The sequence below is a fragment of the Strongylocentrotus purpuratus genome, unplaced genomic scaffold (genome assembly GCF_000002235.5).
Source record: "Strongylocentrotus purpuratus isolate Spur 01 unplaced genomic scaffold, Spur_5.0 spur5_scaffold_4, whole genome shotgun sequence".
NCBI lineage: Eukaryota > Metazoa > Echinodermata > Echinoidea > Camarodonta > Strongylocentrotidae > Strongylocentrotus > Strongylocentrotus purpuratus.
Window position 1 is genome coordinate 4,656,109 of NW_022145610.1, and position 27,023 is coordinate 4,683,131.

The window sequence follows — 27,023 nt, forward strand, 5'->3', positions numbered from 1 at the left end:
AGAGGTGAAAATGTACACTCATCAGGAGGGGAAGGGGCACTTGTCAAAGTAAAACGAGTATCTCTCATATTTGAATAGGGGCAATTATCGGAGGTGAAAGGGCACCTGAAAAGTACCTGAAAAGGGAATTTATGGGAAGGGGCTCTTTTTAAAATGGGGTCTCTTATCATTAAGAAAAGGGGCACTTCTGAAAATATAAGGTCCGCTTATCCAAATTAAAAAGGGGGTAGTTATTAAAAGGGGGAGGGGCACTTGGCAGAGTAAAAGGGGCATCTCTCAGATTTGAATAGGGCAATTATCAGAGGTGAAGGGGGCACATATCAAAAGTGAAAAGGGACACTTCTCGTTCCTGAAAAGGGCGCTTTCTAAAAATTAAAAAGGGATTATTTGTTATGAGAATGGAAAATAGACACTTATTGAAAAGGAAAATGGGAACTTGTACAGGAAAAGAGGCATGTGTCAAAATAAAGAGGGGCACTCATCTGAGGTTAAAAGGGGAAGGGGCACTTATACAAATTAATAGGGCCACTTGTTAAAGTAAAAGGAGTACTTTTCCTATGTTAAAAAGGGGCACCTTTGGGGTATTTGAAAAGTGGGGTCCCCCGGGAGGACTGCTTCTGGTCTGCATCCCCCTAGGCTAACGACAGATCTCTGCCGCTGGTCTCAAGGCACTTCACACCAGCGTCTTCAGCATGAGAACAGTCAGCAAAGTCGCTATGATCGCATGCAAACAGACTGGGCTCTCTCCCGGTGCAAGAGACATCGTCAAGCAAAATGGCCCCGTCTCCCTCACCAAACTTGGCCTCTCTGTAAGCCAACTCGGCCCTCTCGTATCCCAGCATCTTACAAGCCACGTGTGCATCCTCTATCCCCCAGTAGTCATCGCAGACCGTCCCCCAGCTTCGGCCTCGGAATACTTCTACCCTGCCCTCGCTTGGCCGGTTGCCGTTCACAAGGCGGATGATGGCTGAATTGTCAATGGATGGGTTGGCTGCAGAAAAATATGGAAAAGAAATAAGAGCCGATAAACTAGTTGACTTCTGAATCCTCTCATTAGCTATAGGCTTAATACATGAGGTATCTGTCTGGAAAGGCTATCTAAAGGGAAAAGGTGACATGTTCTACATCCTTTAACATATTTTCCTCAAACGGCATGAGTTATAATTAATGGCTCTGAACATCAAATCACTAATTAAGAAAAACATTTGCAAGAAATATTTAAACATTCCATGGAGAATTTTCCTAGAACAAGGTGTAGCCTTAGACAATTGATGTGCATTTGAATATCTACGCAAGAGTAAAAGATGATTATGCCTCTGCAACAAAAGGTGGTGCAGGGGGCATTATGTTTTTATGTTGCCCGTCCATCAGTCCGTCATGCGTTTTGTTACTCGATAATTCAAGAAACGTTGATCGAAAGGATTTTAACCAAACTTGGAACAAGTATGTATTAGCATGCAAAGAATGAAGTGAATAGATTCTGGGTATGAAAAGTCAAAGGTAAAGGTAATAAAGTGTTAAAAACTACCAGAAAATAGTTCGTTATCGTGATAACTCGAGTACCGTCATTGAATGGATTTTAACCGAACTTGGATCCGGTATGCATGAATATGGAAGGATAAACTGATTAGATTCCAGGTGTATGAGGTGAAAGGTATTAAGGGTCAAAATAGCTTGTTACCACGATTACCTGAAAAGTACTAGACCAATTCAAGCCAAACTTTGACGAATTGTGAATGAGTATGCAAGGATGAACAGATTTTGGGTGAGAGAAGTCAAAAGTCACAGGATCATAAAAGTGTTTAAAAATGCCAGAAATATATTTATATTGTGATAACTTGGCAAAACCTGAACCAAAGTTGACCAAATTGGCCCAAGTACAGTTAGATATGAGCATGAATATATTAATTATAAAAATAGTGGGGTTTGGGAGGTCAGATGCTGAGGGGCACAGAATCCATGAACATATATACTGGCTTAGGCATATGAGAGATGCAGTCACATTCATCTCTAGCAAATAGAACACCAGGATGTCTACATACCTTCTGATCCTGTTCTGCAGGTCACACCCACATCTTTGGAGTGGTCGCAGTTGTGGACACCCAATCCAAGATGGCTGCACTCATCAAGACTAGACTCGTTGCCTTGGCAACGTACATTATCCATCAAGATAGATCCTGAGCCTTTGATGAGCCACCACAAGTCGGTGGTCGAGTACTCCAAGTCGGCTCCCTCGTACCCTAGCATCCTGCACACAACCTCAGCATTCGTCCTCTCCCACAAGTCCTCACAAACAGTTCCCCATTGGCCTTGGTAAAGGACTTCAAGCCTGCCCTCTTGTGGTACATTGCCATCAACCAGACGCACATCCTCTATAGAGGCTGCATGCATGGAGAGGAAATTTGGCAAGGCACTCTTTCTGGTTTACATGTGCACTTTAAAATATTTTTGATTGTTTGTTCCTGGTCATATTTAAAAGAAACTGATCAATACGCTAATAGTGAACTGTCACAGCTAGTGTTCTTAGTGGTAACTTCAAGGAAAATAAATGGTCTGTTTTCAGACCATCATTATGCTATATCTATTACTTCCATATTACGTTTGCTGGCAATAATATCGCTGTATCTCATGTATGTTGGAACCTAAAGTTAAATCAGGACCCTGTCTTATATAGGAGCTGGGATTGATCTAAATCATTTATAACATTTATATCAATGACAACGTTGTACAGATGACTAAGGCAATTGACTGAGGGACTTACAATTAATTCTCTCACAAGTCTTTATTAGATATGGCAAAAAGTCAAAAGATTAAATAAATCACTTTATTAGATATGGCAAAAATTCAAAAGATTATATAAATCACCTGTTGAGTTTGAACACATAGCCTGTAGCTTCGCCACAAACCCCTGCTCTTCCGTCTCAGAGTCTGATATGAAGAGAAACCATGCCTGGTTGGAGTTCAAATGGAGGGGTGCAGGAACCTCCTCTCCTGTCCATCGATGGACCATGTTCTTGGGTGTAACGTCCTGCGATCCCACAACCAGGTAGTCATATATGGGCTCAGTGCTGAAGGCCATGAAAGTGATGTGGATGGCGCAACGGTCAGAGGTTGTCACTTGCCACAGGATGGTTGCGTTGCTTGGGTAGTTGCTGGGAAAGCTAGAGGATGCAATAAAGTAGTCCTGTCCCTCCCTAAGAGCGATAGGTCCACCTGAAACAGCGATTACAAAGCAGTTTGAACAGAATGAATGCAACTTTGTCTCTAATAAGCCTCTGCCTACATGTATGTACATTAATCAAGGATCCTGTGACCTCGGAAACCCAAACTTTGTTTTCATTTAATGTTCATGTTGTCATGCTCCTATATTTTTTAAAGCTCAGCTTGTTCGACATTGATTCATTCCTATATTTGCACAATTAGGATATTTTCTGTGATTATAACATTTGTAAAGATCCTGTAATCTTTCATATTTCATCTATTACACCTACATTCTAATCAGTTCAGATACCTTAACATAATTCTTGTAATAATAAGAATGAGATGAAAGTCAGTTCCTAGGAAAGAAAATAGAGCTCAAAAGGTGATTTTGACACTGATGTCTCCATGGCACATTGCACAATCAATAATTATCATACCTGTAGAATCCACATTCACACCAATGGTCCATGGTACTTCACTAGTCAAATCTGGTGATAAATACAATAAAGATATATTGAAGAAAAAAGACATATATGAGTTGGATTAACTAGTGTTTGAGGAAGTACTTGTATTACTATCAGCAGAGCCATCTTTGCACAGAGTTTGGCCAACTTGGTTTCACTGGGTCACAACATGGCGCATATTGTTATTTTTTGTGCCTGCCCAACAAAGCAGTAATCGCCACATTGTGTCCAACTCGAACCGGGTTGGCCAAGCTCTGAGTAAAGATGGCTCTGACCATCCTTAAGATCATGGAATATTCATTCCTAAATTTCGTAAATAGACAAGACAAATGTGACACCTTGTCCATATAAAGCTATGGTCACAACTCAGAGCGGCGACCGACCGATTTCTAGCCTGCCCATCGGTCGCCGCTGGAATTTAGGCAACGCCCAACGATTGTTTCTTGGGAGAGTCGAGCAGGCTGTAGAACCCCAGCGATGCCTGGGCGGTGCCTTGTCGATTTCCCGTCGGTCGCCCGTCGTTTTTAGGTCAAAAATGGGCGAAATCGGGGAGCTTCTCCGCGCGGCGTCCCGGCAGTTACCGACTGATGACCCACCGATTCCCAGGCGGTCTCCCACCGGCCAACGGCTGATTTTAAAGAAATTTCCCAGCGGCCGGCCTGGATCGGAGGGGCACCAAAATACGCTCGGTGCCCGGGAGGTCGCCGACCGGACACCGACCTAATCGAGCGTTCGCCGTCGAGCGATATAGGTCGAAAATCGAAGCTGCGAGGTCAAAGGCTGCCGTCCGCTTTTGAATTCGCCGCCAAGTGACCGACTGATCTCCCAGCGACGAGCGGGCAGCGACCGTCCGGGCACCGAGCATGTTTTGGGCGGCAAGTGAAAAGTGAGCGGGCGCCGCCAAATTTTAACTCCGCGCTAAAACTTTAACGGCGGCCGAGCAAAGCCCTAAAAACAAGCGGTGTCCGGGCGAAATTGGCTAAAAACTCCCCCGCCCGGCCGCCTTGCGGGCTACTTAGGGGGGTTGTGACCATAGCGTAAGGTGGATATGCTGCAGGGTAATTTGTAGAGGGGATGCTGACCTTTGACCCGTGAGATGCAAACATGATTGCTCCATCTGTGTGTGTGTAAAGTTCCATAGAGTACTCTCTTGACGTTTTGAAATATTTGTAAGATAAAGATGTAAGACGATAATTGATAATGCTGTGAACTGGTAGCCCTCTGTGCATTTAAACAATGACTTGATAAAGTGTCACAATGTACTTTTCTCTGCTAAATTGGTTGGGAAAAGAGAAAGAATAAAGATTTTTTGAAATATTGAATAAATCTGTAGAAGTTTTCAAAATTATGATTGAGGCAAACTAAAATATTAAATATCAAATATCGAGTAGAAGTTTTGTTCATCCAACGAACCATATTTAACGTTAACGATAAAATTTGTAATTCTGTTTAGAACTTTTAAATACCCTGTTATGCCCTATCGGACAAGACAAATAGTTTATAAATAAGGGATAAAAATGCATATATATATATATATATATATATATATATTTCGAATAAATTTGCATAAACTATCACAATCGATGTTTTAGGCAAAATTTCACAATTCTGTTTAGAAGGTGTGAGTAATTACCAGAAGGAAGATTCTTTCGAATAAACTCACATCAACTCTTACCATTAGAATCTTGTGTAGTCTGTCTTGTAGTCTGACTTGCAGTTGTTGTTTCTGTACAAAATAGATAAATTGATGATATTCTGAAATGAGGTACAGGAGCACGCATATGTCAAGGGGATAAAAATATAAATTTTACAATAGAAGTATTTATGACCACGAGCTTCCACTGTCACATTATAGGTTCCCGTATGTGTTGATCACGCCCTTCATTAATAAACTCAGTTAAAACCATGGCTTGAATTATAACATTTTTTAATAACAGCCTTTTATGTCAGTTGATCTTTTTACGACCTTCACTTTTGACCAGACATTCCAAAATCTAATCATTTTATGTCACTGTCGTGATGCATGCTACCATTAAGTTTACAGTTTATACCTTAAGTGATTGACATATCATGATGTTAAGGCTAAAACCCTGAAATTTCATAGCAGTTGACCTCTTAACAAATTAATAATAATAATAATAATTCAAATAACAATGATAACAATACGATGAAAGAATCAAAGCTCAACTTGCTTACCTGCACTGCAAGAAGCTCTTAATTCTGCCTCAAATCCTTGATACACTACACTACGATCAGTTCTGAATATAATTCGCATTAACGTTGACGGAGCATAAGTTCTGTTGAACGGCTCCAGACGACTTGATAATGTGTCAATTAGCACAACCGACTGATCAGCTCCTGATTCACTGCTTACGGTCAGCGCATCAAAAAAGCTTTCAGTGTTAAAGCTGAGGACACTCAGAACCAGAGAGCAGTCCTCCGGCATGGTGATGACCCATAGAACATCGGCGTAGGAATCGTAGTTGGCAGGGTAGTTGGGAGAAGAGATGTACAGACTGTCTCCGTCTTGAAGAGCGAAATGACCTCCTTAAAATATAATTCAACATGTTTGTACGTTATTAAAGGGATCATAATCAATAATGATGATAATAAACCATTCTCATATAGCGTATATCACGAAAATAAATTTAAGTCCCTATGCGCTCAGTAAAAAAGAAAAGGGATAATAGCAAACATGAGGGAAGGGAAGAGAAAGAATAACTGCTTTGTCATAACATTGTACTATTTTAACAAACGAAAAAAAAGTGTCTTTAAGAGACTCTTGACATTTTCTACTGTATCAACCTGCTTAAATTGACTAGGTAATTTATTCCATAACTCTGCAGCTGTCAGCTGAAAGGATCAAGCATTATTTATGGTAAGAGGGTACATTTGCTACTTAGATAGGCAGATAACGCACCTGAATAAATGAAGTATGAGACGTACTCATGAACTAGAGAAACTTTTTAGAAATATTTGAACAAAATTAGGCAAACATCAAGATAGTTAATCATTTTAGAAATATCAAGATCGCTGTATTAGATACAGGAAGTTCAAGATTCTAATAGCATAAAAAATGTACAATCATCGTATTTTAGTGATCACAAATAGAAATGCTGTCCCTACGAAATTAAACACGTTTGTTTCGACCCTAAACATTTCAGTTGAGACTAAAATATGGGTACATTTCTAGTGAAACAGAAGCAATAACTTCGTTTTAAAGCGTATTCCCATGTGATATATTTCATACCTAATCTAACAATAAAACAATAAACCTTTCCAAATAAAAAGTCAATACTTGAAAGTTGATATTTAGCAATTGCTTGAAAAAAGGCTTGTTTGGATGTGACGCGGTAAACAGCTACAAAAAAACCGCCACTATATATGTAAATGAATGGCATCTAGGCACACAACAGAGGTCCTACATGTATTGAATTTACTTTGTAGATACAGAACTGTAAAGCATATTACACTTGATGTCTTAAAAACAAGATGAATGTGACTGCTGGTAATACATAAAACTTATGGTTTAGGTTAATTTTCTCAAATGGTACGTGCTTAAATTAATTTGTTTTAATTCTATTTAATACCTATAATCACGGTAAACATCACATCAGCCTAAAAAGACTGCTTTTCAGCAAGTCCGTGTTACAAACATAAAACAGATCATATAGATACCGAATTGAATATAAATACATACCTAGGAAAAACTATACTTACAGATGACAAATATAAAACGAGGTGAAGAGAGAAAGATAATACACAAATAGGAATTACAAGTACAAACATAAACATAATGCTATAAAAAGTGAAATATGAATGGAAAAGGAACAACCAAAGTAAATTAAAAAGCAAGCGCATCAAATGAAAATATCATATACTAATGTTACCCTCCTACTACTGTTCATGTTCATAACTCTCACCATTTGAGTGTACCTGTGTCATCTGCTGGGAGGAGGCTGTGTTTGAGGTTGTGATTGATAGGATGGTGGTCTCAACAGCTTCTACATATGAAGGGGAAATGAGAGAGACCCAAATGATCTACTACTAATAATAATATCATTACTACTACTTTTACTATAACTTCTACTACTTATACTAGTATTACTACTACTATTATACTACTACTACTACTACTACTACTACTACTACTACTACTACTATAACTACTACTTCTACTACTACTAATACTTATACTAATATTTCTACTCATTCTACTTCTATTATTATTACTACAACTACTACTACTTCTACTACTACTTTTACTTCTACTACTACTACTTATACTAAGATTACTACTCATTGTACTTCTATTATTATTACGACTACTACTACTACTTCTACTACTACTTCTACTTCTACTAGTACTACTGATACAACTATTACTGCAACTATTTCGTATACTACTTTGCTACTATTATTACTACTACTGCTACAATTACTATTACTACTAATACTGATACTACTACTGATACAACTATTACTGTAATTGTTACTACTACTCCTTTTACTACTACTACTAATATTACTACTACTCCTTCTACTACTACTACTACTACTGCTACAATAATAATAATTATTATTATAATATATTGATAAAGGATATCATGCAAAGTCAATCAAGGTGATAACAGGTTTATAACTTTTTGATTCCTCTGTAAACAGTATTTTTTTAAACCCTACAAATCCTGTTGAGGTAATGAGGATTGTTGCATCACTTAGTTCCAGTCATTCAACTGGACATGATGAGATGAATACACACTTGCTAAAAAACATAATTGGAAGTATAATTAAGCCCCTCGTTTACACATTCAACCTGTCATTGGTGTCTGGTAGTTTTCCTTCAATGATGAAAATTTCGAAAGTAGTACCCATCTATAAGAAAGACGATGCTAGTTTATTCAGTAATTATCGGCCTATCTCAATACTTTGAGCACTTTTTTTTTGCTCCCGAAAATTTGAAAATCGCACCGACCGAAAATTCGATCAGTAGGTGGGGGGGGGGGGGGGGGGGGGTAGAGAGCACTTTTTTTTTGGTCCTCGAAAATTTTAAAATTTGCACCCCCCCCCCCCCCCCTTTGAGCGCCAGGGGGCCCAACCCCTCAAAAAGGTAAAAATCATGTGTTTTTACATGATTTTTTTCGCAGGGGGGGGGGCCGGGTCCCCCGGCCCCCTCCCCCCCCCCCCCCCACCTCCCCTGGATCCGCCACTGATGAGACTATGTTGTGGCTCTGGGTACTTTGATCACACTGACCCATTATTGTTCAGATTGAGAACTTTGAAAGTTACTGATATTCATTGCAGTTGCAGTTTTCATGTACAGACTTTATCATTTTGTAACGATTTTACTCTAAATAGAAACATTCATAACTACCCAACCAGACATTCTTCTGATTTTTAATTGTTTACACCAAGGAGTGCTTTAGCCCACAGATCAATTCGATATGTAGGTCCTGACATTTGCAACGCTTTCCCACAGGAAATACGAACTTGCAATAATCTTTTGTTATTAAAAAAAAAAAGGGAATTATTTCTCTCCAATTTTTTTGTCAATTTGTGTTTTACTTTGTAATTACAGAATGTCTTATTTTAAGCCATGTTTTTATTTAAACCTAATAATTACCAGCTATTATCTTAGGGACGTTGCGCTTCAAACATTTTTTGTTTATGCATTGTTCCTACTACGTATTATTATTATTATATATCGAACCGAGTTCTATTATCTGTAAACAGTTATTTTACATGGTGAATAAATAAAACTAACAAACAAACTCTCACCATTTAAGTCTTCCCCTGTCATCTGCTCGGAGGAGGCTGTGTTTAGGGCTGTGATAGATGAGATAGTAGTCTCACCAGCTTCTGCATAAGAAGGGAAATGAAAGAGGCTATGGAAGTTTCAAATACCCATGTGATCTACTATTAATAATATTATATCTACTACTTCTACTATAACTACAACTACTAATTCTTCTTCTTCTACTACTGCTACTACAACTACTGGCCATACGTCCATTAATACTACGATTACTACTACAATAACAACAATAATATTAATACTTATCATGATAACAATAAAAACAACAAAAATAAAAACTAACAATAATGATAATATCAAAGCTCAATTTGCTTACCTGCACTGCAAGAAGCTCTTAATTCTGCCTCAAATCCTTGATACACTACACTACGATCAGTTCTGAATTGGATTCGCATTAACGTTGACGGAGTATAAGTTCTGTTGAACGGCGCCAGATGACTTGTAAATCTGCTAATTACCACAACCGACTGATCAGCTTCTGATTCACTGCTTACGGTCAGCGCGTCAAAATAGTTCTCAGTTTGAAAGCTGAGGACACTCAGAACCAGAGAGCAATCCTCCGGCATGGTGATGACCCATAGAACATTGGCGTTGGAATCGTAGTTGGCAGGGTAGTTGGGAGAAGAGATGTACAGACTGTCTCCGTCTTGAAGAGTGAAATTACCTCCTTAAAATATAATTCAACATGTTTGTACGTTATTGAAGGGATTATAATCAAGCATTCTTCATGATAAGAGGGTACATTTGCTACTTGACAAGCTGTACAGAATAGCTACACTTTTTTTCCTATTTTTCTCATTGAACACTAGTTAATATTCATATATATACATACCACAAGATTAAAATTAATGCAATTTTACACTCCACTGAGGAAGAAAAAAAAAAGCAGTAAAGGAGTAAAGATGGTTTGTATTTTTAACCCCAAAAGAACATAATAATAAAAACCTGAATTAAATGACATATAAAATTCCATTCAAAGAAAAGTTAACAGGAATTAAATTTCCTAAACATTGCGCATGCCACCTATATTTATCAATGAAGGTTTTTATAAAAGTGATACGCGCATATCATGGACATATTGTGAGAGAATGGAAAAGCGTGTCTGTTTTTGGTTTTTTTTTGTTATAGGAGTGAGAAGACATGAGCCCCTGAACGCTTGCGTACTAATGGGGGGGGGGGGTTATTTCTTATTCGATACCAGTGATTTACAAATTTTGCTGAAATGACATGATTTTCCGGTATTTTTCTCAATTTGTTGGTAAGTCATACCTTTTTATGCGTTTGTTTGAAAATTAGAATTCCCCAAAATTTACAGTCGGGCGAAAAATATGCTTGTTTAGAAGCCTTTATGTCAGGGTCTGCAGAACGACTGGGCTCGGGGGCTCGAACCCCCTCACTTTTGAAAAAGTTTGTTACAGAGAAAAAGAAAAAAAGAGAGGAAGAAAAAAACCCGAGCTTCCGGGGGCTCTGCCCCCTGGATACTCATGTGACCGTAATTAAATGCCTAAAACCCCAGAGGTAACGGGGGCTCCGCCCCGGATCCCACCAAGGGCCCTAAGACGGGGCCCTGGATGCTCATCTGACCGTAATTAAATACCTAAAACCCCTGAGCTTCCGGGGGCTTTGCCCCCTGGACCCCACCTATGGCCCTAAGGCGGCCCCTGGATGCTCATATGACCACAGTTTAATATTAAAACCTCTGAGCTTCCGGGGGCTCTGCCCCCTGGATGCTCATCTGACCGTAATTAAATACCTAAAACCCCGAGCTTCCGGGGGCTCTGCCCACTGGACCCCACCGAGGGGCCTTAAGGCGGGCCCTGGATGCTCATATGACCACAGTTTAATATTAAAACCTCTGAGCTTCCGGGGGCTCTGCCCCCTGGATGCTCATCTGACCGTAATTAAATACCTAAAACACCTGAGCTTCCGGGGGCTCTGCTCCCTGGACTCTCCGCCAAATAGTGGCCTGCCAGTGTCACAAATAAGGTGTCTAAATATGCTTATATGACCGTAATTGAATGCCTAAAACCCTGAGCTTCTGGGGGCTCAGCCCCTTGACCTCCTTCCGGGGCTCAGGCCCTGGACCACACGCCAATTTACGCTCTACCTGATCTTTAATACAACACTTTGAGAAACGTTCGGCGGGGCATGCATGTAACGTGTAAGAGTGGTGGTGATGCAGATTTTTCTTCTGCCCCCCCCCCCTTCCAAACGTTTTTGCTCATTACGTCACTGCGCCTGGAAGGTGAGCCCCGTGGAATGTTTGCCCCCCCCCCCCCATCCCAAACTGCTTCCGGCGCGCCTGATTATGATGCTATATAAATGATATCATGCAAAGTCAATCAAGATGATAACATGTTTATAACTCTTACCATTTGAGTGTACCTGTACCATCTGCTCGGAGGAGGCTGTGTTTGAGGCTGTGATAGATGAGATAGTAGTCTCAACAGCTTCTGCATATGAAGGGATATAAAAGAGGCTATGAACGTTTCAAAGACCCAAATGATCTATTACTACTTTTGCTACTACTTCTACTACTACTACTACTACTATTACTACTTGTATTATTACTACTACTACTACTACTTCTACTATTACTACTTACATTTCTACTACTATAACTACTAATATTTCTACTACTATTACTACTACCACTTCTACTGTTACTACTCATACTACTCATAATATTACTATTACTACTTCTACTACTATAACTAATACTACTTCTTATACTTCTACTACTACTATTACTATTACTATGAGTAAGTTACTACTACTATTATTACTATTACTATTTCTATTATTACTACTTCTATTTCTACTCCTACAACTACTACTACAATATTAATAATAATGATCATAATAATAATGATATATATCATGCAAATTCAATCAGGATGTTATCATGTTCATAACTCTCACCATTTGAGTGTACCTGTGTCATCTGCTCGGAGGAGGCTGTGTTTGAGGCTGTGATTGATGAGATAGTAGTCTCAACAGCTTCTGCATATGAAAGGATATGAGAGAGACCCAAATGATCTGCTACTACTACTACTACTACTACTACTACTACTATTTGTATTACATTATAATTGTCTGATGGGCATATACCACATTTGAACAACTTTAGATCTTCCTTTCATGCAGATGATTCCTACACAGTTTGGTTTAAAATCCAGCCATGGGTTTTCAAGAAGAAGAAGAAAATGTCCAATAACTGCCACTGAGGAAGTCTGGGGCGATGCCCAAGGGGTGCACGGCATACTTGGAGATGCACGGCAAATATGCGCAAGAGACTGTGAGTGTGGGCAACCTTACTGAGCTGTGACATACTGCATGATTCATGTTCTAAGAGGGACATGGCGTACATCAAAGGCGTGGCTCTTAGGTTCTATATATTTGGCTATAGATACTGGGAAACAGAAATATGATGGCAAGATATGCATGATGGCAGTATTTGAAATCGCTGCCGGACTGTGTTGTGGACATGCTTACATACGCACCTTCGTTTGGCTTGCACTCAACACCGGCATCCTCAGAATGCTGACAGTTGTGTACTCCAATGTCATCATGTTGACACTCAAGGATGTTATCCCAAGGGACCAAGCAATCAACATTGTCAAGCCAGATTGGTACCGTAGGCAAACCGGACCCAAATTCTGCCCTGACGCTGGCCCGTATAGCGCCCTCTCTGTACCCAAGCATCCTGCACACAGTGCTGGCTTCATCCAGACCCCAAAGGTCATCGCAGATAGTTCCCCATTCGCCGTCGATGTTGATCTCAACACGTCCGGTCCAAGAATTAGGACCCTTGCTCAGACGGACAATGTCTGTCATACTGGTTGGTGAGAGGGAGGGTGTAGTCTGTTCTTCTTCACATTGCTATTGGCAGAACAGAGTTTTCACAATTTGCTTACCTCTTTGGATGGTCACTCATTCGCCATTCATGCAATTTTGCTCAAAGCAATCGGCAGAAATTTGTGGTAGGATTGCTTGCCGAAACACATGGCTTTAAAAAATGACCCATTACGAGTCTTTATTAGCTCCATGACAACCCTTTTCAATACCGAATTTTAATCTTGCACTAGAAACAGTCATATAATAGTTAAACATTGGGTACATGATAAATACAAAGTGGCACAGGGAGATTATTTGTGTGGTATCCTAAGAGTTGAAGGGTGTCGGTACAGTCTCCTCTGGGTGCACCGTCCCTTCTTTAAGGTTCGGTACCTTAAAGAAGGGTGCACCAAAAGGAGAATAAAAATGAACAAATTATCCTACGTTTTACAAACAGGTTGTAAATATTATAGTGTCATGTATTATATATATATGTATACATAATACATGTATTATCTTTCATTTCACTCTATGCTTTAAATGGAAACATTATTTGACAGAATTGCAAAACCCCAAAGTTGATCTCCTAAAAAAGCTCTTCAAATAATGCATAATTATAAATCATTCTGTACAAACTCCGTGCCTGCTAATTTAATAATTCATGGAACAAATGAAGATAACATAATCATCATGTACCTCTTGGGGGATTCCAATACTGCAGTACTCCCATCTGACGTTGGAATCAGTTGTATAGCACCAGGCCATGTCTGAGGTGTCAGGGTTACGGCAGTAGTTGTGCTCCCCGATACCAGTATTCGGGTACTCTAATGGGGTCCTGCTGTGCTCATGGGGATACTGAGAAGTCCAGGCCTGGCACGTATAATCACTGCGAGTCACGTTGATGGTCCCACTGTAGTCCGTTGCATAGGGATCGGTGTAGCAGTCACTTGGGCCTAAGATTGGAAATGGTGAAATCAAACAAGACATTAGCTTGTTTAATTGTAGTGTCATAAACCCATTTATCATTATAAATGGGTTGGAATAGCTCATTTAGCTTTGTTTCCATACTCTCTAAATTTGAAAGTCTTATTTTTAAATCTTAAAGTCTTACTTTTAAATCTAACAGAGACTGATATTAGTGACGAACCCTTTGGGATTTAAAATAAGTCTAAGCTAAGACTTGAAATTTTATGTCCCTGAAAAGGTTTAAAATTTAAGTCAATTGGATTTATATTTCAAGTCTTTTAATATTTATTTTAAACCTTTCTTGGATTCATTTCAAAAATAAATCTAAGCTAAGACTTAAAATTTTAAGTCCCTGAAAGATTTAAAGTTTAAGTCAATTGTATGTATATTTCAAGTCTTTTAGATTTACTGGTCTAGCTAAGCCATTAGAACCATTTGGTAAAACTTCCAACCAATTGAACGGCAACAACACTTCAATACTGGTACGTCTGTATTATCAATGTAAAGGCATCGGTAATAAGTAGACTTATACATAATTTAATTAATCGAATTTTTTTTCATATACTTGTATTTTATTGAAATTATTTTAGTTCATAGTTAATGTTTCCCTTATTCATGTTTAATTAAATGGAATTCATACGAAGTAGCGAAATGTCCTAATAACTTGTAATTTATATTTGTAGTATTTTCGAAATGAATTGCATATACCTAAATCATCAGTAATTAAGAAATATGCTGTAAATTCAGAAAAATTGTTAAAAAAACATAGATCTGCACGCACCCCATATTCAATATGCAAATTAATTGGTGTCAGCTGGTTCAACTGGAAATATGCCAACAGTCAGTCATCAACAGGTGCAACTGGAAATATGCACATCTTATTGGCGAGAAGTTTAAGTCTTTCCAAGATTTATATCTAGAAGCTGGTTTCGATAAAACTTTTAGTCGAATTCCCAATTTATTAAGTCTTAAAGACTTGAAATATTTTAAGTCTCAAAATGGATTTAAAATTTAAGTCCTAGAAATTAAGAGAGTATTATGCAGTAAATTAACTTAACTAATTACTGTTGCAAAAAATAGCACAAGTGAGGTGTGCTTTACACTCCTTTATCTTATAACACGGATAAACATTTACTGCTTGAATAAGCTCAGAGGCCTTATGTTCTCACACCCACATATTCATTTTTCAAACCTGCCTGTTAGGTTTACTGCGCGTAATAAGTGAGCGAGCCTTTAGAGAGAATAATATATTTGCGACTTTTGAAACTCACTCAATGTTGTATGTGCCATGCATTCGGGCCCATAGGTGCCGACAGGGCAGTACTCCCATCGCTCGTCTGAATCGGTAGTGTAGCACCATGCAGTGAAGGAGGAAGCCCCCACATTTCTGCAATAGTTGTGGTCTCCCAGCCCGCTGTTAGGGTACTCCTCCGGTGTCCTGTTGTGCTCATGGGGTACTTGGACGGTCCACTTCTGACAGGTACGTCCAGAAACCGTGTGAGACACCTCCCCTCTGTAGGTGGCCCCTAATGGGTCCTGCTGGCACTCTGGAGATACTGTGGTGGTAGCTTTCAAAATGAAGAAGACAAAAATTATATCCAGGCATTTTATTTCTAAATTTCTCAAAGTTCGACATGCGACTTTCCTCGATATTGCTATAATTTAGGGTGATCGGTTTAGAGGTGTCAAGCAAATTAAGCGTTGACTGGACGTGTAAACCTCACAGGTTGAATACCTAGTATGAAATCTAGTGAAACAAATGTATATTCTTATGCAAGGCCGTTTACCTACATCCCTACTCTCTTTTCACGTGTATAAGGGGATGAGTATATGAGGATAAAAATATGATTTGTACTGTAATTCAGTCAAGAGTGGGAGAGTTGGAGTCTCTAGTGCATGATGCGATATCATTATAAAAAGAAATCACTGTTCTATATAAGTATATCAAATAACATGGGAATAGATCAGGGTTAATTAGTTAGCATATTCAAAGCTGATCTCCACCTGCAAGATTACCTTTACTTGTATATATGCCTTACCTGTTTCAGGAGTCGGAGGAGTAGGAACACTTGTTGTTTCTGCAGTAGTTGTTTCCTCGTTGCAATTTTCACGGGGCACTCCGATGTTGCAGAACTCCCAGCGAGTAGGGGAAGTCGTATAGCACCAAACCATGTCACCACTTCCCCCTGGATTCCTGCAGAGATTGTGGTCACCAAGACCATCATTGGGGTAGTCAGAAGGGGCGTAGTTGTGCTCATGAGGTGTCTGGACGCTCCACTGCTGACATGTATGGCCATTGCGGGACACCGATATATTTCCCCTGTAGTCAGTTGCGTTTGATAACAGGTAGCACTCTGATAGTCCTATCAAAATCATGTTTAGGGATTAGAAAACAAACAGCAAATGTAAAATCGGCAACATGGGAGGGGTGAAGTGGAACAGGGGTAAAAGGGCGCACCGGTCAATCAGAAGACATTATAATTTGATGATGCTATACTTACAACAGTCTACTGACTTCACTTTTGATCATTTCGTCTTTTTTAGAAAAATCCATGGAACCCAATTATGTAGCATTCGATCTTCATTCACGCATTTTAGCATCGCATCTTAATCATAATAATGACTATGTCATTTTTTTTAGTATCTAGGAATGTTTTGTTTTATTGAGGCCGGGGATCCCACTGATCTTTCGGCCTGCTACAGTTTGCCAGCATCATGATTATCACATATAACTCCCATCAACTAGCTAAACATATCGCCCTCTTATTTTCTAACCTTAACATAGCTGTAATTACCTATGCTTCATTATAGCTAACTTACTTTGGTCGCCAGCTAGTCCGGTTTGCCAATCAATCAAGAAAATACGTCTATAGCTCAGTGGGTAGAAATGTAGTCTTTGACTGTCTATGGCTTGGACCAAGTGAACGCAGTAATTGTCAATTAATGTCATCCTCTGAATGGCTCTTAATTATAATTATATGGATGCTTAAAGTCGGGGGTAAAACTTTGCTTTTCTTAACATTTGCTTACAAGAAAATGCTGGTCAAAACAATCAAATATACAAGAACTATAATTCCGACCTGGACACCCTGGCAACTTCAAGGAAGCTTTCTGGGTGCATCTAATTCAAGATTAAAGACATTATTCATAAACTAACCTCCAGCTAGGGGAGTGATGGAACACTCTGGGTCAAAGTCACCTACAGCACAATACTCCCATCTAACCTCAGGGTCAGTGGTATAGCACCAAGCAGTGAAGACATTGTCTGGGTTTCTGCAATAGTTGTGTCCTCCAAGCCCTGTATTGGGGTATTCAGAGGGGGTCCTGGTGTGATCGTGGGGGTACTGCGAGGTCCATTGTTGACAGGTGCGACCAGATAACGTCTGAGATACGTTCCCTCTGTAGTTGATCCCTGTAGGATCAAGCTTACAGGCAGGCGTTCCTGTACATTAAGATCAAAGATATTATGAATTTAGAAAATACAGAATCGGGGTTCGAAAAATTTCACAGCAATCTTTTCAAAATATTTTGTACTATGATAGTTAGCCCATTGTTTTCTGGCAGATACCATACACCTTACAGGAAACTTATTGATAAAAGCTAAGAAAGGCTTCCGCACTTGGAGACTCGCAGTGTAATTAATTAGCATACATATTAATTAACAAAGATCGAGTGACATGTCTCCTAGAGACCACTTCAAGGTCGATCCGCTGGATAATACGGGTACAATGTAAAATAGCTCTAGAAAATAAAACATATTTTGGAGTCCTTTTTAATCAACATGCAGCAAATCGACCCCGGCAGACATCCATAATAGGTTCCTCCCCACATATCCCAATACTCAGGTATTGGTACCTCGTTGGTTTAATCAAAGTGTACTAGCTTTAGGTTGCCCGTCGAGTAAGAGGCGGATGGCATATCGTCTTCCACGTTGCCCCTTACCCCTTTCTCATTTCTCCCTCTCTCTTGATCTCTCCACCCCCCTCTCTCTCTCTCTCTCTCTCTCTTCCCTTGCTGCCCCTTTTCTTCGTCCCCTTATGACAGGTGGCAGGTCTCATAATGCCACCTGTAAATTCGGAACTGATTAATGGATCCAAAGGTTGAGGAATAAGGGCACACAATATTCTTCATTCATTTTATTTTATACACTGTTTGAAGTAATCCATGCGTGTGTTTTGATTTTAGATTGTATTTTAATGACATCTGGATACGGGGATGTGAATTGATGAATGTTTTAAACAGGAAATAATTTAACCATAAATTCAAGGAATTTCCTGGCACCCTTATTGGAAGAAAAAAAAAACATGTTTATCGGTTATGTTAAGGCCATGGCTAGATAAAGTTCGTGTTGTAGCTGAAATAAATGAATTATCAGGATTCTGGTTTCGACTATGTTTTATTATTGTCAACCCGGCTAACATTTACAAAAGGATGGCATTATAGGTAGTTTCATACTTGAGAGGGGCGCTTGCAGCTCACAGACGCAGGCTTTTACGTACGCATAAATACGATCGCGAGCAGGCAGCAGTGACAATTTTTTTTTTTTTAGTGCTTAGAGACTTCGGTGGTAAGCGCTTTATAAGTAACGCTTTTATTATTATTATTATTGTTATTTTTGTTGGGGTCGACCACTGATCTGTTTGGAGAAAGTATTCTTTTTTTCCATACAAATCAGTCGGGTCGACCCGCTGAAATAGCACAAACTAGACGTATTCGTGAGAGTAAACCCGAGAGGGTTGAAGCGGCTCATTGTGGCCATAACAAAATTCGTTTTGATTTGAAAATATAAAATATTGACCTCGCAAAAAATGATAGAAATTCCTAGTGCCTTTATACCTATGCTGCATGGCGTCGCTAAATGTGAAGTTTTTATTCTACAACATGGAATTCCTATTCCTAGAGATGGGGTATTGGTGGGTGTACCCTGTCAGACCATTCACCGAACGGTAACAGCTACCTCGTGTACCTCGCCGCTCCTGCTATACTTTCGGCCATTCCTGAAAACAGCAAAACCTAATTCAGGAATGGCCGAAAGATATACGTGAACGAGTGAATTCGAAATTGCTATGAATTCCTCGACTGTGATACCCGGCCCCCCCCCCCCCAACTCCGAGAACGGACGGACCCCATGCGTGTTGCCAAAATGTCCTTTTCGTAACAAAAGAAAAAGGTCGACCCGTATTGACTTTACACACCGGACTTTTGCTGAAAAGGGGGGGGGTGCTGAAAAAGGCTCGTATACAAAAGAAAAAGGTCGAGCCGTATTGACTTTACACACCGGACTTTTGCTGAAAAGGGGGGGGGGGGTCGGTTGGAACACGCATATGCGTACCCTAAATAACACTGAGTTGGGGGGCCGGGCTGTGATATCTTGACATTAATTCATCACGTCATTTTGAAAGTATTTATTTGAAAATCCAATGGTGCGAAATATAATGTGTATTCATGTTAAGTGTGCTAACTTATGGGACACAAACAGACACGTCTGTACTCCAGTAGAGTTGCAGGATATGATGACTTGGTCTTTATTGGTGCATAGTTAACACTAGCCTTTAAACAAGGCCACATGCCTGATAGACGCCGAGCGACTAAAAAGAGACTAATCGCGAAAACCTGAATGAAGATTCAAGATTCAAGATTTGTTTATTTCTTTCCACTTGCATAAAAAAACATTTCATTCAGTAACAGTAGTAACAAGTTCATCGTAAACTAGCATAAAAACATTAACAATGAAACAGTTATAAAGACTTTAACAAATGTGGAAAAAGAGGTGGTCTGTTAAAAAAGCACAGCTTGTTAAAAACACAGATCACCTTTACAGAAACAACATTTTTTTTAAAGAAGTAGGTTATATTACAGGGGGAGGGGGACTAATACTAATCTAGTTACCTATACAGACTATAAATAAATATCAGATCTACCACTAATATACAAAATATGGTAGACTAAAAAAGAAAACAGAATAAAGATAATGGAAAAGTAAAGAAATAGGGGAAGGAGGATAATGTACAACACGGGGGGGGGGGGACAATGCTATTCCAGTTACCTATATTGAATACTAATAAAAATCAGATCTATTCACTGTAGGTGTACAGTAGATGAAATTTCAGCTTACGTTTGAAGACAGAAGAGCTTACAGACTGCCTAATAGAACAGTCTAAAGAGTTCCAATACTTTGGTCCAGTATGTGCAAGTGTATTAATCCTAAGCTGAGTTCTAGCTGATGATACATGGTATAAGGCAGCCTGCCTAGTAGAGTATTTGTGTATTTGGTTATTCTTTACAAAAATAGATGCTATTGACATGGGAGCTTCACCCTTCTCCAACTGATACATCAGATATCCCAGATATAGAAAATATATATCTTTTACCTTCAGCATTTTATTTTCGTAAAATAGCTTGTCAGTGTGAGCACGCCAATCAGCTGCCGAAATAATTCTCACTGCTCTCTTTTGAATGAGCAGAATTTTATTTAAGTAGGATTTGGCTGAGGCACCCCAGGCTAGCACACCATAATTTAAGTATGGCAAAATTAAGGAACAGTACAACATGCTAAGTACTTTTCTTGGGAATACAAACTTCAATTTGTTGATCATACCAACATTTCTAGAGAGCACTTTACTTAAATGAGTAGTATGCATCTTCCACGTCAATTTATCATCAATGTGGAGACCTAAAAATTTAATAAATGAGACCTTTTCAATATTTACCTGATCAAAGACTACATTACCAGGCATTACTGTTTCACTATTACTGAATAACATATGTTTAGTTTTTAATAAGTTTAGTGACAGTTTATTTGCATGAATCCATTTAGTCAAAACACAAAGCTCTCTATTTACAGTTTCTAAAAGAGTATTTAAGTTTCTATGAGAACGGAATACACTTGTATCGTCTGCAAATAGCAAAAAAGAAAACGTCTCTGAGGATTTTGGAAAATCATTTACATATAAAATAAAAAGCAGGGGACCCAAAAGGGAACCTTGAGGTACTCCACACGTGACGGGTAACATATCTGAACAAATTTCGCCGAGCTGCACAAATTGCTGTCTGTTACTAAGATAACTTCTAAACCATTCGAGTGCAGGTCCTCTTACCCCATAATAAGAGAGCTTGTGCAACAAAATAGTATGGTTCACCGTATCAAAAGCTTTGGAATAATCCAAAAATATACCAACCGTATGGAGGTGTTTATCAAGTGCCGAAGATATTTTGTCTAAAAGACATAAAACAGCATGAGAAGTTGTGTGTTTCTCGCGAAAACCAAACTGAGAATTTGAGAAAACTTGACACGACTTCAAAAACTTTATCAATCTAATATATACAAGCTTTTCCAAAATCTTGGAGAAGACAGTAAGTAGAGAAATTGGTCTATAATTACCAGTTTCTACAGGGTTCCCTTTTTTATATATAGGCACAACTTTAGCTATTTTCATTTTTTTAGGAACAATTCCATGCATTAAAGACAAGTTATAAATGTGAGTGAGAGGTACGACTACAAATGAAATTACTTCTTTTATCAAATCATTAGTTATACCATCGTATCCAGGGCTCTTCTTCCTTTTCAAGCCACTTACAACATCTATAACCTCAGAATTCACTACAGGAACAAAAAATAAAGACTTTTCATTTGGACTGGTTAAATAATTTCCATAGGTTTCCTGTATATCAGGTATGGAGCTAGACAGAGTAGCACCAATGTTAGAAAAATATTCATTAAATGCTTCACACATAAGTTTCTTGTCTTCAATAAGACCATCCTTCCAGGTGAGTTTTGTAATACTCTGTAGTTTAGGATTGGTTTTCAAGACATTTCGAATAACTTTCCATGTACCTTTAACATTATTACACGTAGACTGGAATTGAAATTGATAATAGTCTTTCTTTGCTTGGCGCAGAGCAGAAGTCAATATATTTCTATAGTTAGTATACTTAAGCTTGGCTACACCAGTCTGCTTTGCTTTGTATCTACAAAACAAACGAATTTTTTTATTTATTGACCTGAGTAAAGACTTAGTGACCCATGGCATACGAGGTACTCTTTTATATTCTTGCTTACTTCTTTGCACCAAGGGAAAGCATCTGTCATAAGATAACACCATTATATCCATGAATTTATCAAAAGACTTATCAACTTCTGTTTCACATAAAACTTCGTTCCATTCAACAGTTTCCAATTCTCTCTTAAATTTTGTTATATTTCCCTGAGTGAATTTCCGTGTTAACTTATCACAGGATTCAGTACAAGAACTCCTTAATGCTAAAGATGTTCTAGCAAATATAGGGAAATGATCCGATATATCGGCCACTATTATACCAGCAGTGGGAATAGGGTGCAAATTGGTGAAAATATTGTCAATTAAGGTTTGTGAGTTATCTGCTACTCTAGTTGGCTTATTAATCAGAGGAATCAAAGAAAATGTACTTAAAGTATCAACAAAATTATTAACAGAGTTATCGTGATCATAACTTAATAAATTTATATTAAAATCACCCATAATAATTATTTTTTTATTTCTGGATAATGGGCTTGAAAGAGTGTTAGACAATTCTTCAATAAATTCATTCACATCACCATTTGGTGGCCTATAGACTACTCCCACTAACAGGTTTTTTTTCTCCAGGAATTATAATTTCAACAAATAGAGATTCTAGTGAATCATTCATAATGTACAATTCTGAACGCCAGTACGAATTGTCCAGACCTGTGGCCTTTATCAATCTGGTTTGGATTTCTTATGTTAACACTTGTTTCCGACTGGAACTCGCTTCAGAAAACGTAGTGTCCAATCAGCGAACGTATCCTCGCACGACGTCAGCATTTAGTATCCATCACACACACACACAACTCTACGTAGTGCGAACATGGACCTACATGCCGACTATATACGTACGTGCTAAGACCACTGACCTCTACATGGAACGAATACGAACGAAGCCAACTGGGAGATCGCCGTTCTGATTGGTCAATAAATCCAAAGTAGGCGTATTGGCATGCTAATATGTACGGTATCTATGAATAATTCATTCGGAGCAGTGAAACCCACTTTGCAAAAGGCCTCGTGACATTCGTCACTCGGTCGCGCGTTCACCCGGGGTATCTAGACTCATCTCAGCCGCTTAGCCAGAGTCACGAGGCCTTGTCAAAAGGCTAGGTTAACACATCTTGTCATGCATGTACGCAGTACATGTGGGCTTACGTAATAGTGGTCGAGGAGAGAGAGAGGTCAGAGAGGTGAGGGATGAAATGAGAGAATGGGGACTAGCCATATTGGAGTATGTGGATAGAGTTGGGAGGGGAATGCATCAATGACTTAAAGGGAAAGAATAAGTTGCATATATATCGCTTTCTCAATTTACTACATTTCATGAATTACAAAACAGGCACAATTAACACGTAATTAATGCAATACCATATATTCACCTCCAAATGCAGAATTCCCCTCATCCATCATATTTCAACCGCGGCCCGCAGCCTCTGTGAAATATAACATCACTCGGAAATTCTCACTTGTCGGTTCTTATATTTTGTTGTATTGAACGCTATTTGTATAATTTGTCGAATATTATTAGGCAAGTTCGTGTTCTTCTGTTTGATAAAAAATAATAACCTAGCTGGGCCAATATTCACAAACCTTGGCGACTAGACCCTAGTATTCAACTAAAATACCTAGTTATCACCAATGGAGTATCCAACTAACTCATCTAGTTTATAACTAGCGTGCCTTCTGGGCCAATATTCATAAAAACCTCACTAATGGAGTTTTCAACTAGGCCCTTGTAGTCAACTAAAATCTTTAGTTAGCAACTGTGGAATAGCCAACTTACTCCACTGCCTTCTGGTAAAGGAGTGGGTGGAATGAATAAAAAAACTAATTACATAATTCTCAATGGTTAATTTACATGTTGTTATGAAACACTGGCATACTATTGTTTTGAGTTGCCCACTTCAAAGTTGCCGCCAACTAAATTGTAATTCATAAAACAATAATATCAAGAACCATCGAAGCTAGTACTTAACTAATAAAAGAGAATTTAGTTTCCAACCAAAGAATTGATTTGTTTGCTCTTTGGTACAGCAGACATTATTAGATTTTATGTTTAATTAGGAGCTATCAAATTTGGGTACACTTTTGTTATACGCACTGTCTACACAATAACAATACCGGGACTCTTGATATCTTATATGTCCCTGGCAAAATTAGCTAGTAAGGAAAATGATCCGGGTAAAAAGCTGTATGATAACAGTACTTGTATTCTTTTTCGGAAGGATGGCAAAGTTTGAAATGAAATATATTCCTTAGTTGCTGAAAACAAAATTATATTATCTTCTTGGACGGAGATAATATTTCTTACAAAATGAATCATAGTTTTTTACAAAAGGAATGGTATGTAAGTAAAATATTGAAATAACATTCCCGAGGGAAATTTGATAACACTTAGCTTTTCTGTATCATTAAATATGTCCGTGGGATTCCTACTTTCCTGAAACATACCCTATTCTTCGCTTTCAGTGACAAATATCGTCGAATTCTATGAAATGTTGAGAGTTACGTGATAGCTTGTCAGCCAATACAATGCATGGTTTCTAATAATTATTAACCTATCAATAAATGAAAATTCATCATTAAAAAGAATTCAAAAGGTTAATGAACATACAATGCAAGCTATCTCAATTCGGGCTATATTATCATAACTGAGCATGTCAAGTAGTTACCTCAACTCCTGGAACATATGTTACATTATTTCTTATACTCTGCTATGCCAAAACCTTTGTCATGAAGTTGCTGTTAAAATGAAAATCCTTGGATTTGAAAACATTCTCATAATTTTAATATTAATTGATGAATCAATGATACGTAACAGGAAGGTTTGAAATTAGGTTCTCTTACCAGTCGTTTGTCTGGCTAGGAAGCAGATAGCACAGACGGCAACAAAGGCCTTCATATGTAGGCCCTGGTAACTCATGGGCGCAGTCTAGTTAAGTTGACGCTTGAGCTGAAGGTTGAAGTGGTGTCTCTCCTAGTCACCAGCCAGACAATGAGAGTATGCTGGCAAATCTTTGTTCTAAATATTGGCTTGATACGAAAATTTCAGAATGTTCCATTCACTCTCCGGGGAGAGCCATATTATATTTTCAAGAATTGTATTGATAATGGATAATTTTTTTATGAAGCGGATACTTTTTAGAAAGTCTCAAATTAATAAAGACAAGTATGTAAAAGTATAGAACTTCTGCTCCATTAAATAAAAGCGTATTTAATTTCGCTTGTCTTTTACCCCCCCCCCCCCCCTTCCCCTCCCGCCATAGTTGTCTTTCCTTCCTTCGGCACCCCAATTGCGATCGGCTTTCATCGAAAGGGTGCGGTGCGGTGCGGTGCGGCGCGGTGTGGTGTGCTCAACGCACCCATTCGATAAAAGGGGGGGGCTTTTCTCGAAAGGGTGCGTTGAGAGCGGAGTACTGTTTTAACACACCCTTTCGATAAAAGCGGGGGGGGGGCTTTCTCGAAAGGGTGCGTCGACTAGTCTTTCGCATCAGTTTTTTAAATGAGGATCTGGGACAGAAGGTAATAGTTGCCAATTTAAGTATATCGAAAATGTATTAAATAAAATGGAATGGTTGTTGTTGTTGTTTTAGTTGAGTACTGGTAAAAAAAAGAAAATTATTTCTCACAGAATCAAACGAAACTTACACTGAATGTTCAAGATTACAAATAAATGACATGTGCCAAACAATTTTGGAAGAAAATGTATACTGGCTGAGTAATGAGCATAGAAAGACAAGGAATCAAGGTAGTACCAACCCCGACACCATGCGTGTTGTCCCATACATAGCTTTCTGTGTATGTGCTTGTTACTTTACCAAGACTCGGTCAAATTTATTATGATTTTGATGACTCCAGAACCTTGCAGTGCACACCAATACTTACATGCTACATGATCAACTGTTTCTGATCCTTTCCACACCTTTTCTTTCACAATGCAATCGCATTACCAGTACTAAAGTTTATCTTTAAGGGCGTGTGTCATCCAATTATGAATATTTACGCCGTCTTGATTACAGAGTGGTTTCTTTCGTTATTACTATGTTGATGGGGGAGACAGAGAGAAGGAAAAAAGGGAAAGGGAAAGGGAAGATAAAAGGAAAGAAAGAAGAATAAGAAGAAAAGAGGGAAACGGGGGGGCGAAGGGCTCTTGCCTCCTCCTCACCCCCCCCCCCCCCTCCCCCGCCAAAAAAATAAATAAGAGAGAGAGATAAGGGAAAGGGAAAGGGAAAGAAAATATAAAAGGAAAGAAAGAAGAGGAAGAAGGAAAGAGGGAAACGGGGGAAAGGCGAAAGGCTCTTACCCCCCCCCCCCCGCCAAAAAATAAATAAGAGAGAGAGAAGGGAAAGGGAAAGAAAGAAGAGGAATAAGAAGGAAAGAGGGGGAAGGGTGAAGGGCTCTTGCCTCCTTCCCCCCCCCCCCACCCCCGCCAAAAATAAATAAGAGATAGAGAGAGAAGGGAAAGGGGAAGGGAAAGAGAATATAAAAGGAAAGAAAGAAGAAGAAGAATAAGAAGAAAAGAGGGAAACGGGGGCGAAGGGCTCTTGCCTCCCCCCCCCCCCCCTCCCGCCAAAAAAAAATAAGAGAGGGAGAGGGAAGGGAGAGGGAAGGGAGAGGGAAAGAAAATATAAAAGGAAAGAAAGAAGAGGAAAAAGAATAAGAAAAGAGGGAAACGGGGGAAGGGCAAAAGGCTCT

The 27,023-nt window shown here is 39.0% G+C and overlaps 1 protein-coding gene across 1 annotated transcript; it reads right to left on the minus strand.

Moving 5' to 3' along the window:
• Window positions 1–437: 437 nt before the first annotated feature.
• LOC753675 (deleted in malignant brain tumors 1 protein-like) lies at window positions 438–25,325 on the minus strand. Its single transcript, XM_030997969.1, has 17 exons — window positions 25,176–25,325; window positions 17,441–17,725; window positions 16,323–16,646; window positions 15,555–15,851; window positions 14,014–14,270; window positions 12,984–13,362; window positions 12,403–12,483; window positions 11,853–11,933; window positions 9,797–10,147; window positions 9,444–9,524; window positions 7,589–7,669; window positions 5,862–6,212; window positions 5,341–5,391; window positions 3,639–3,689; window positions 2,866–3,213; window positions 2,043–2,381; window positions 438–991 (listed from the first exon to the last, which is right to left on the minus strand). The coding sequence occupies exons 1-17, from the start codon at window positions 25,249–25,251 to the stop codon at window positions 633–635; spliced, it is 3,792 nt and encodes a 1,263-aa protein (XP_030853829.1). The 5' UTR covers window positions 25,252–25,325; the 3' UTR covers window positions 438–632.
• Window positions 25,326–27,023: the final 1,698 nt, after the last annotated feature.

What these genes read in the sequence shown, in the direction of transcription:
- LOC753675 (XM_030997969.1), bottom strand. Translation starts at nt 25,251, where the DNA reads ATGAGTTACCAGGGCCTACATATGAAGGCCTTTGTTGCCGTCTGTGCT. An exon ending in AAGAGCTTCTTGCAGTGCAG is followed by an intron (nt 9,525 to 9,796) that starts GTAAGCAAATTG and finishes CTTCTTATGCAG; the next exon opens with AAGCTGGTGAGACTACTATC. An exon ending in GACAGGGGAAGACTTAAATG is followed by an intron (nt 7,670 to 9,443) that starts GTGAGAGTTTGT and finishes CTTCATATGTAG; the next exon opens with AAGCTGTTGAGACCACCATC.